The following is a 12,398-nucleotide window of genomic DNA, read 5'->3' on the forward strand; positions in this document are numbered from 1 at the left end:
TCAGTATTTGATGCCTGTCTAGTGCGAAGTTTGAAAACAATGACTATCCAAAAACACAATATTACCATAACGACACGCATGTATAATAAGGGAATTATTTGCGCCGGCTACGGTGGCTCTGTCGCTTTGGATCTTTTCCTTTTGAAGATGGAATAGCTAACAGATCGTTAAATATAACATTTGCAACGACCTATACTTTAAAGACTGGAATAGTTTAAAGGTCCGTTACTTAACGAGAGAATAGCAATTTATGGAACAGGTTTCTTGCAACCCAGCATAATAGTAACATATTACACTAATCATACTTCAGATGTATACAAACGAAATAATTATAACGGCCATAAAAATGATTGTAGATTTGACCTACTTAATATTATAGTTCTGTTATTTAAAAATCGAGTGGCTAGCGAGAGCTTTAATAACAATGGTCAGAGTTGCCAACTTGGTGAGTTAGTATCTATAGAGAGTTTATTTTTTAAAGTCTGGTGATTCTGATTGAGTACCGTATCACAGTCTACTATATACAGTCACCAAGCTTGAGTTTTGAGGGTGCTAGAAACAATAGACTGTGACGGTACTATTTTTCATTTCTGTAATGAGGCGATATTAGCGATCCTAGTGGTGAGCAACTACCTAATGCTTGCATATTTACTACGTATTGAGCTTCGTGACTGTATATACTATACTGTGACCGTACCTCACTGGCAGTGTTGCCAATTCAGCGGATTTTCCGATAGATCTAGCGTTTTTCATTGTTGGTTTAGCAGGTAAAATTTATGGAATTTTTAATGCTCATATAGGAATTTAGCGGTTTTTTAACACTCACAGCGGTAAAATAGTTTTATTTTACATTGAAAAATAGCAATTTAGCGGTTTCTGCATTGCATCTTAGCGGGTTTTTAATAATCGATTTGGCAACACTGCTCACTGGTATATTCAGCCGTGGTGAGAAATGCCAATAAGACAGCTCGCAGGAGGATAACGCCACAATAACAAAGAATAAGTTTTGGTACTGATGGCTCTTACAAGATAATTGTTCACATTATTGGTGTGATTGAGGAGAAGCGGGTATATCCCAAGAAATCATAGTCCACTATAACTTCCACTTGAAGTTGACAGGATTTTAAGCTGGATATTTGGAGTGCAATGTCGATGAATTAGTCGTTTGGATAATTTTATAATGTTGTGACAGGAGATACTAGGTATAAAAAAGGAGACAATTATTTTAGAATAATATTATATTTGAGTTTTTAATATTTTTTACAATTGCCTGATGCCTGCATCATCTAGGAATGTACAGTCACGTCTTGCTTAACTTCGTAGTCCGTTTCTTTAATTTACACGGAAGACCAACACCCGACTGTCGCTTGACGCTTCCGAGACGTGCGACAGTTGCCCAGTAAACAGGGAAGAGTGTTCCATAGTTATGGCACGATTTCAATCGAACAGAAATGCGGTGACGTCAGAGAGCGCTAACGGCCCTCATGCGATGACTGGCCGGTCGTCTTGAACGGGGTGGGATGAGGGGTTTACTTGCGGGCGGACACCTGAGGCTGGTAGCCGTTTTCGTTGGCCACGAAGTTCACTGTGTAGTCCTTGCCATCGACTCCCTTGTATGTGTAAGTTCCTCTAACTTCGATAGCCTCGTTCTCGGTGCCAGGGTTCTTCAATGTTCCTTGCTCATTGCGGGAGATACCGTCGCTTGTCTGGAATCTGTCATGAGAAACAGTCACCATGTTAATATCATCCCTATCAAATCAAATAGTTTTTAAGAAACACAGTGCTAACATAAAATGTGACATCTAGTGGCATGTCTTGAAATTATTTAGCAATCATTGCCAGGTGCTGCCATCTGATCGAAGAATGGGAATTATAAGAGAGAATAGGTAGCATAGAATAAAAAAAAACTTCTGGAAATTTGAACTTAATAAAGTTTTTAATTTAAATAAAAAACAAGGAAAATACCACTGAATTTCGAGATACGATGTTACTATTTGTGTTAGGAAAAGTTGCAAGGATTGAGAAATATTATTAAGAAGAAACTTTCAAATCTTGGAGAATCGTTGCACAAAATATTTTAGAATTATTTCTGTAATAATTAACAAGGGTATATGTATAAGTTAATATAAAAGTTACAATATATGCATGTAGCTTCTAAAAATTAATCTCTCATAACGTATATGTTAAGTCACATTATCATATTTGGAAAATTATGTTCATTCGCTCTAGTTTAACATAGTATGTTCCTCAAAGTCAATTTCATTGTTTAATGTTTAGGATATTATCCCGTATGAAACAAAATAATTATACTCTAATAATATACTTTTTTCGAAGACCTAGTTGTATGAAAGGATTGAAAGACTTTAATAACGATGAGTGTATCCATCTAGCTGTGAAATTAGAAATCACTTGTTTTCATTTGTTTATTGACAATAATTACGTCGTAGAAAGGACATGCCATAGTTTAAGGGTGACAGCTCTTTATGTGAAATAGACAATTTAATAGAAATAAAAAATATATCAAAATAATTACGTTGAAGTGCAACACAGAATAATCTATTATCTTAATTTAGAACTGATGAAAGAACTTTTAAGTGCTGCGAAAGAGTTCTGAATAACCGGATTTTGTTGCCGTTGCAGTAGGTAGTAGAAGTTATGAAGTTGTTTTTCTTTTTTTCATATGGTAATATGGTAGGTCCATGAACTCTAAAGAATTCTGTGTCATCCTTATGACCGTGCCGAATAGATTTCGACATGGTCGTTTGTGTCTCGCCTGCATACGTGATTACATCATAACTCACCTGATGTGTCCAAAAAGTGCTGAACAGTAGTGGCAGCGTGTTGTTGCAAAACAGCCATGAGGTAATATGGGACAGAAGAAGAAGAAGCTTTTACTATCTCTCATAATAAAACGAGCGTATTAAATTGTTGCGATGCTGATGACGTGCCGGTTTCTAATGCTTCTTTTATTTTTAATGTCACGTCTTAGTTCGTTACGTTTGTTTGTGCTAACCTTCTAGAGATCATTCTAGATATGGTCGTAGTCTCTTTTCACACACAACAAGTGTGTTCCTACTTACAAGTGAAAACGCACTTGTCTGTACTGCAGTGATTACAGCACAGTTCTCATTAGAACATTTGTTTGCCTGTTAGCAATTTTGTAGTGTAAATAAACATTACATCTCCTAATCTTGACAGTTGTTCAGACTTCCTTATAAGGAGGATGTAGGACACAGAGTACGTTTGTGATATCTGACTTCTGTTTATTCTGATTTGAGCGTTTAGTTATTTTTATTTATATATTCATGCACTTTCATCCCTATATTTAAAATTGACGTCTCTCCATGCTGAGAACACAAGGAAAGGGAGTTGAGTTACATTTGAATTATACCTGTCGATGGATGATTCTCTCACAAGAGAAAAGGGAACGGCAAAATGTCCCAATACTTAGAGTAAATTATTACTCGTCCACTAATAAGTGAATACTGATCCAAAAGCTGTAGAAATCCAGGTAGATGAAATAGATGGCCAGAGATCATAACATGCCACTGAGGCCTAATACGTGTTCATTGTTGATGACATTATTATTATTATTATTATTATTATTATTATTATCATTATTATTATTATTATTATTATTATTATCATTATTATTATTCATTAATTTATAGTGTTCTGCCCAAGAATAGGTCTTTCACTACAAACCCAGCATTCTCCCGCCTTTCGTATTTTCTGCCTTCCTTTTAGTCTCCGCATATGATCTATATATCTTAGTGTCTTCTATTATTTGATATCTTCTTTTGCCCAAGTCTTCTCCGTCCACCCTTCCTTCCAGTGAAACCTTCAGTACGCAGTTTCTTCTCAGCCATTGACCCAGCTAATTAGTGCGTATTAGCTTTTGTATCTCGACCTTTCTTACATTTTATCGAGACACCGATTTTAAAATATAATTTTTCTTTAAAACAAGACTTTCTGGAGGAAATTTAAGTAATCATTCTGGCCTGAACAAAAGATGTGAAGAGACAAATATTTCTGATATCGTAATTAAAAGTTGAGGATTCGATCAGAAGTGAAATTTTGCTTGCAGAAACAATATTTTAGCATTTAGTCTTACTCATATTATTTTGTGATATACGTTAGAATTACACATTAACATTTTGTAGTAGTAGGAGTTATTTTGTAGTAGTAGGAGTTATTTAAAGACGCTTTCATCTAAGAGGTAATTTAGCTTTGAATTGCAACGTAGACGACAAATTTTGGCTTGAATTCTCTTAGCATTGGCAGACTTTTTTACATGCCATGTATCTACGACAACGGACTCAGACTGTTACTTCCCTTCTGAAGAAAGCCATGCTAAGGATTTTACAATATTTTAAAATCAATAATCCTCTGCTGGGTTTGAACCCGTGAACTTTGGCTCCAACGGCCAGCACAGCAATCGTCAGACCACCGAATATGACAACGTTTTTGTTAAATAATAAAATTTATCCTGCACTACTCTGCAGCTGGTACTAGATTATTCGATTTTGTGCTGTTAAAAGTTGGTTCAGTTTTATTCAGATAAGTATCGGTGTCTTATAAAATGTACCAGATTTCGATATCTGTCAGATTGCCTGATATTCGTGTGGTTTCAAGTCTTTCAGTGTCCCCATTGATTTTTTCTTTCTTTTGCTCTGTTATCGTCATATCATTGTCGTAAGGACTGAACGGATTCTGATTTTTAAATTATGCAAATATAGGACCTATTAAGTCCTTCTCATTTGACCTGAGGATTTGTAATGTGATTGTAAAAATATACCTATTAACAAAATCAAATTTTTCTGTAGTAAGGAATTTTCTGTGTACATTTTGGTTCAGAAATAATAAAATTCCTCAATTTAGTAATTAAATTTTAATTTTAACATATTTTAAAGCTTAACGAATAAATTTCCTCTCCTACTAAAGAAAAAATCTGCAATTTCTTGTTGGGATTGAAGTCTGATCTGCTAGGATGTTAGTCGGGAATTCTCTCACTTAAGCAGATCATAGATAGTCTAATGCTGAGTGTGAGCTAGGTGCATACTACAATGACTTGAATCATGTAAAGTACAGCACATGCACAGACGAAAAATAAGGAGAGGATGCTAAAAAAAAAAAAAAAAACCAGTAAAGAAAATGTTGAGTCTATCGACAAAATAATGTATAGCTACAAGTTGAACTTGGACAGATGGAGTGAGTTTATTCAACGTAGTACCATGCTTCTCTGAGAGAACTTACGCGAAGTTGTATCCGTCGAGTCCTACGTCATTACTGTAGGCTGTGATCTGTGCGTCCTTTCCAGACTGAGGTACGGCAACAGCAACGGCCAAGATGGCGGCGAAAACTAGTGTCTGCGGAAAGAAAGTAATATGTGATTGCACAACTATGAAGACAATTTATTTACAATGACATTATTATCTCTCGATGTGTTGGGGAAATCAGGACTGTCACTGTAAGAAAAATAAACCGGCGTGTGCCATTACAAAATCTAAAATTTGTTTGCCTTCAGAGAAACAAAAAGCAAGCTCTTATATGGAAATACGTAATAAATTACTCATGGAAACTTTGTCTTAAGTTAATTGGTTATGAAAACTTAATTTCTTGCACATATTTGTAAGTAAATATTTTGTAAATAGCATAGGCTAATTTCGATTAAAATCACTATAATTACCACCATCACCATCATTATAATAATCATCATTATTATTTAATATGAATCATGCAGTTTAGGTTTACTGACCTGTTCCAGCTTCACAAAGTCTAGTTTACTACAGTTCAAAGCTTATAAAAGCTAATTTACCCAGTGTCTTCTCGGGCTGTTAATATTTCCTTTCCCTTTTCTTTATAGTACGTCTACTTATTTAAAATAGGATTGTCAATACATGTCCATAATAGCTATCACTTTATTGGTTTTTCAATTTTTATCTAAAATATGCCGTACTGGGTGACTACGCTGTCTAAGGTAGTCCCCTTAGACGATTCGGTCTGAAGGTTCGTGGGTTCGAACACCACCTCGGGCATGGATGCCCATTGTTAATATTCTGGTCGAAGTCTATAGAACCGTCTCTCTCCCTATAAGCATTAGTTAAACAGGGTAGGTTAAACGACCAAAGAAGAAGGAAAAAAGTATAAAATATTTGTAATAATATTGAACTCATCTCGTGCTTGACTTCGACGATCAAGTGAATTTTAACCAGTTAATAATGAAATTATTTTCAATTCTTTTAATCTTTCTGTTGTGCATATTTGGTAGTTATAATCTATATTTTCAAGACATGTTAGCGTCTGAACAGGCAAAACTTCATAAGATTCCACATTACTAGTAGACCCATTACGGAAAGTAGCCTAGTGAACTACCAATTAGACTTCGTGGACCACAGTGCGCTACGGTAGACGAGAAGGTTTCTCATAAGCGTAACAAACAGATTTAATGTAAATTTAATTAATATATTATGAAGTTTTAATTTTCACTTGCTAACATTTGTATTCGATAAATTATTGTAAATATACATTGATTTCTTTTCGGTATTCTGAAACGTTATCTTCATGCAGTTTACAATATAGTAATGTAAATAAAACTATTGACCTTTTTTAAAATTTTCTATTACTTTGAAATAAATTGTTCCAGCCTAACTTATTTCTTTGACAAACCCGAATGGTGAGGTTTTGGCGCAAGCTCTAGGAATTCCCGTGGTTGCTTGCTTCGTTGAACTTTCGCCTTAGAAACCCATGAAGCCGATGTTCAAATAGAACATTGCTCTGTTGAGTATGATTGTAAATGATGGAGAAGTGGTACAATAGTGACAAGGAAAATGGTGGTAATCCTGGCTCATTAACTGTCCACCAAAAATTCTTCTTGAAATTACTGCAAGCATGAATTCGATTTTGACGCTTTGAAATTTCGACCACCAAGGTCCCTACACCAATCGCATGACATATTTAAAAGTTTTACAAATTATTGTGTTTAGAACTTGAAATTCGTAATGCGTCTCATGACTTATTTTAGGACAAGTAAATTACTTGTATTTGAGGTACGATGTACATTACAGTTTCAGAATTCCACAATCTTCGTATTGTATTAAATTGCTGTGAATGCCTTACTTGATGAGATGTCATAGTGCATATATCACAGAGAGTAGATATTACACCAGCGTTTAGAGTTTATTGGCGATACTTATGTCATGGAATAAATGTCAGATCATTATCTTCTGATTCGAATTATCGACATTTGAGCTTTACAAAAGTTCACAGAACACATTACATCCTTACAAACCTATTGTTGCCCGAGTAAATGCCAAGCTAAATTTATTTGTGGGCGTATTTTTCAATCTCTGTCCAACAATTTCAGACCTATAATTTAGTTTTCCTTTTGTTGTGTGATGATGCGAGATGTTCAAAATAAAATTGCAGGCATCGTCACGCCCTACTTGTTACAGCACCTACACCTCCGACAATATAATACCTTCCCTTAAGGTGAAAGGGGAGTAAACCCCTATTATGACAATTTATACACTGCTTGCCTGAAGCTGGTTATTAACCATATTTGTTTTACATGTTTGTGCATTTAACAATCGTACTGCTAGTACTCGTAGAACAACAGAGGCGCTGGCTTTCAATGTTGGATATACAAGTTCAGATCCAGGTGAATAAAACTGAAATTTATGGTTCATAACGATGGTGCTCGAAAAGGTTTTCTCGGGATAACTCCTGCTTTCTTCTCATAATTCCACTACCTCTCCATAATTGAGGACCGTTTTTGCAAAACTTGCTAACTGCAAAATTTGCAAAATTGAGATTTTGATGGATTCGTTAACATAAGGCAGGCCTCTACATGATGTTCAAGGCGTCTTAGTAAAATTGGGTTATTTCTCTTCATTGTAGTGTGTCAAAGTGTGATCGTTTTTCAAAATTTGCTTTCTGCTATAGGTGAGAGTTACAGCAAAACTTGCTTACTATAGTGTTTTGTCTCTCCTGTAAAATTTAGTTTTTCAGTTAGCAAGTTTTGCAAAAACGATCGTCAATTTGAAATTTCTTTTATCAATCGTGAAAAATACTAAATCATAAGCAGGCCTATTTTTTCATGAAATTTGTGAGCTTTATATTTCACAGTGCAAACGGCCCTATGAACACCAACTGTTGATATAGACTTCTTTATATTCAGACATGGGAAAAATGAGATTAATGTTCAATATTCTTATGTTACCTGGGTTCAAACTCTTACAATGTGATTTGAATTTTGTCATGGAGAAGATGACAATAGGAGTAGAATTTCTAGGATGATACAGTTTCCCCTGTCATGATTTTACCATTCCTCCATGATTGACAGTAGTGTACCATTTATGTAGGAAGTAATGGGGAACCATTGCACCGTATAATTTTTCCTCGGGGCACTTTCATGGGATTTAGAGCCTAAACTGTAAATATTTCATAGAAAGCAAATAACCACAAGAAAGCCTAAGTTGGCGCTGACGCCTAGAGCCTTCATATATGAAAAAAGGGTTAATTATTTGAATATTTTATGTTACGTGATAAAAATATCTGGACATCATTCTTACATCTCAAATTTTGTTGTAATTGTTATTTTTCGTTTGGAATAAAATTTAGTCTTAAGGAAATTTATTTTGATATTTTCTGCAAAATATTGTACATTATGCTATCTAAATAGTTAAGTTATTTACTAAATGATCGGAAAAATGTAGAGATAACCATTGCCGCTGTTAACGGCGTGTGGGTCATACAAGTAAAGATCATGTGCTTTCTTGAGCTCTACACGAAAAGGGGGTGATGTGGTTAGCACCTCGCTGCGGTCGTCTTAATCCGTTTAACTGCCACTCAATTGAAAAGGAGGCAGATTGCAACTTCGAAAATAGCCCTGGAAGCAATAATGATGAGAAAAATACCATACGGGCCCAGGACCTTCACTCTGCAGTACGTTGTGCTACCAACTGAGCTACCTCGGCACCGAATGACCAGAAAGATCCCATATTTCAGTTTTAATGCACTCAAATATTTTTCAGTTATGTATTTGAGAATGAGCAGTATTTTCCACTTCTCTTCAGCAAGCTTCAAATGTTAGTCCTGCGGGTTGCATACTTCATGAGGAACACTGAAATTTATAAAAGTGATGAGCTTCACGAAAGCTAGTAGGTTAATAATCTCAACATTATTGTACGGAAAATCTTAAATCTTAAATTTGAGAAATTACCTAACATTATTCTGAAATTGTAATACCTTCATAAATAATAAACTAAGAGTTACTTTAATAATGGGGTTTTTACGGTTGTGGAGAACGTTTATTTTAGCTCTATTGACAAAAATATGTCTAATTTCGTAGTAGAAAATTGAATTAACATTAATTTGACTACTCGTACTAGGTCTCTAACAGTGTTTGAAGAGCCTTGGCCTAAATTCACAAACTTATAGATTTCCGAAAAACGATTTGAATAATGTATTATGGATGTTTCATACCCTCCCGGAGATTATATGGGAATACATGGCCGTATTCTAGTGACATGGAGTCAGCACGACGCCGAACCTGCACCTGAGACAACTCAGGATGTCACTTTGACAGCGGACGATCGTCCATGTTCTCAGGTAGGATTCTGACACACTACACAGCCGCTTATTGGCTAATACTAATGATGATAATCAAACCCGTTTTTACTCATGGGACACATGGCTCCGACTCAGACAACAACATTTTGAGAACAGAAATATATTTTCATACGCGCAAAAGACAGAAAAAAAGAGTAGCGATCGTAGCCGGAATTTTTATTTGTTAAAAGGCATTTTAGGTAGATGGGGGGACGTTTTTATGCGAATCGCGTTGTTGGCAACACTGTCATCCTAAAATATTTACTCTTGCGACGTTTCTATGGCGTTAATTGTTGGTTAGCTAACATTTTTTGAGGCCCCCTAGGTGTAGCATTATCTAAATGCGGGACTGATAATAATAATAATAATAATAATAATAATACTAATAATAATAATAATAATAATACGAGTGTGTTCCATCTTACAGTCGCGATATGAACGGATGGTTGATGTACACAATTAGCATGACTGCGTAGTTATATGATCGGCGTGGTACAAGGCCATTTGAAAAGGCAACACAAACACATCCAGCTCCTAAGGAACGTAACTGATCCCCAATGTTCGATTCCAACTTCGCTGAATCTGTAAGAAAGAATCGCTATATGGGAAGACGCTAAGTTAAAAATAACTTTAGTACACACTTCGCATTGTCTGTTTGTGAGACCATTAAAAGTAATAGAGAGACTGGTAAACATAATTTGGCATAGTGGAGAGGAAAGTGAGGTCACATCGCGGCCTTACAATGGCCTTTAAATCATCCATGAATATGATGACTACCAAGCATAATTAGTCTCTCCGACAACGCACATTAACAATGTGGCTTATTTTAGTCACGTTTTCTACGTCTTTCATCATCCGACCACGAACCACTTGTATTAAGAAACGTAATGAAATGCGCAGTAATTTTTAAAACGTAGCTTATGCTGTAGGCGCTATTGTCTGCTGATACAGAGCTGCGTTCGGGTGTGGGTTCGATTCCCGCTTAGGCCTTTTTCGAGGTTTTCTCTAACCGTAAGGGGAACATCAGGTAATTCCATGGAAAATCCTCAGCCTCGTCTCACCAAATACCATCTCGCTATCACAAATTTCATCGACGCTAAATAAACTACAGTTGATACAGCGACGTTAGGTAACCTACTGAAAGAACAAAATGGTGAATTAATTTATACAAGGAAGTTAATTAATAATTATTTCAATAGGTTGAGTCAAATGTCAAAGTGCAAAGTATTTGTTTTTGGATGTTGCACAGCTTCATTTCAATGCAATTGAAAGTGAAAGCACGCATACAGTTTTCTTCTGTGCTCAGTGTTTGTACTACGTGTGTATTATGTCACCAAACAAAACACAGCGGGTGTCCTTTCTTTTCTTGATAGATATTAACATGTTTAAGCTTTCTTCAGATGAATAAGAGATGTCTGTTGCACAAAGAATTTTGTAGTTTTACTTTTAAAGAATTAATCTATCGATCAGTCAATGCTAGATATTGTACGGCACATGACTTATGTCTAAATTTTATTTTAACTAAAAATTTTATATTCCTGTTTTAAATCAGTAGCTGGTTCATGCATAATGTAGTCAGCTGAAGGTTTCTTATCAAAGGGAAATATTATTTGTGCCTTATAATACGATGGAGAGATAGCTTTTCTCCTAATATTTCGGTTTTACTTTTCTTTTCATTCCAGTTCAATAATGTTTCCACTGTTTCATCATAATCATAATCATCATCATCTAATATTACAATAGTCTCGATGTCTTAAAGGAAATAGTAATATAAGAAATTACCAATTACCTTTGTAATTTTATAATTGCTTCATTATAGCTAAATGCATATTATTATATCAATTCATATCTATTACTAATAAATAAGCATCTTGTAGTCTTTAAAAGATACTCTAAATTTAATGTATCTTTAAAGAAATAATTGATATTAAAATATTTTAACGTAAGCATTATTTAAAATTTATGAATACAACTTAAATGAAAAATACTCTAAATTTTCATGTAAGTACTATTTATTTTTAAAAATAGATTATATAGCCAAATATAGCTATATTCATAAAATATCCTAATTTAGGTGTTAATATTCATTTAAATATTATTGCGGTGTTATCTAAATAATTTTGAAATTGTCATAGTTGAAGCGCTTTCATTTGACAAGAACTCGAGCCAAAAATGAACCAATAGATGGTACGGTATCCTAGCAACTTACCAGTTTCATGGCTGGTGTTGAGGCACTTGGGCTCAGGATGTGAAGGATGCTGTGTGAAGATGAGCAGCCAGGTTTTATATGATCAGCTCCCAGGGATAATTAACTCCCACCTTCTCCGAAATGTCTCCAGCAGACCTCCTCCCCTCCCCTCTACGTGTTAACCTTTACATACCCATTCAGTCCCTCCCTGAATACGGCAAGGTTGTCCAAAGACCTGTCACTCGTCACTTGGTTTCATAAGACTCGAGTGTGATGCCATCAGTAGCTTTTGCTTTCTCATGCCTCTGTTTCAATAGTTTCTCGTAATCCGTGTATTCGACAGCACGGCAAGTAAATTCTGATGAAAATATGCTCAGAGCGACATTTAATGCAGCCGTAGCAGTTCCAGTTACTTCATAACACCGGGGTTGAATCTATCGAAAAATGTAAGATTTATGGTGGAGAAAGTGGCTATATGTTACACTTTCCATGCGTATTTAGCTTTATCATGCAACATTTTTCTACCATTGGTCTATCACAGCTTCACCATCTCATTGATTCTGAAAAATGATTGTAGATTTTTGTCCACTATTTCAGT

The 12,398-nt window shown here is 35.2% G+C and overlaps 1 protein-coding gene across 1 annotated transcript; it reads right to left on the reverse strand.

Moving 5' to 3' along the window:
* Positions 1–1,220: 1,220 nt before the first annotated feature.
* LOC138694411 (endocuticle structural glycoprotein SgAbd-5-like) lies at positions 1,221–11,958 on the reverse strand. Its single transcript, XM_069818104.1, has 3 exons — positions 11,822–11,958; positions 5,257–5,369; positions 1,221–1,713 (listed from the first exon to the last, which is right to left on the reverse strand). The coding sequence occupies exons 1-3, from the start codon at positions 11,828–11,830 to the stop codon at positions 1,530–1,532; spliced, it is 306 nt and encodes a 101-aa protein (XP_069674205.1). The 5' UTR covers positions 11,831–11,958; the 3' UTR covers positions 1,221–1,529.
* Positions 11,959–12,398: the final 440 nt, after the last annotated feature.

This window comes from Periplaneta americana, chromosome 2 (genome assembly GCF_040183065.1).
Source record: "Periplaneta americana isolate PAMFEO1 chromosome 2, P.americana_PAMFEO1_priV1, whole genome shotgun sequence".
NCBI classification, from domain to species: Eukaryota; Metazoa; Arthropoda; class Insecta; order Blattodea; family Blattidae; genus Periplaneta; species Periplaneta americana.

Bases quoted from the DNA above. Each gene is read 5' to 3' on its own strand.
- LOC138694411 (XM_069818104.1), bottom strand. The intron at 1,714-5,256 runs GTAAGTTCTCTC...TTCTCATGACAG, and splicing joins CTCGACGGATACAACTTCGC to ATTCCAGACAAGCGACGGTA.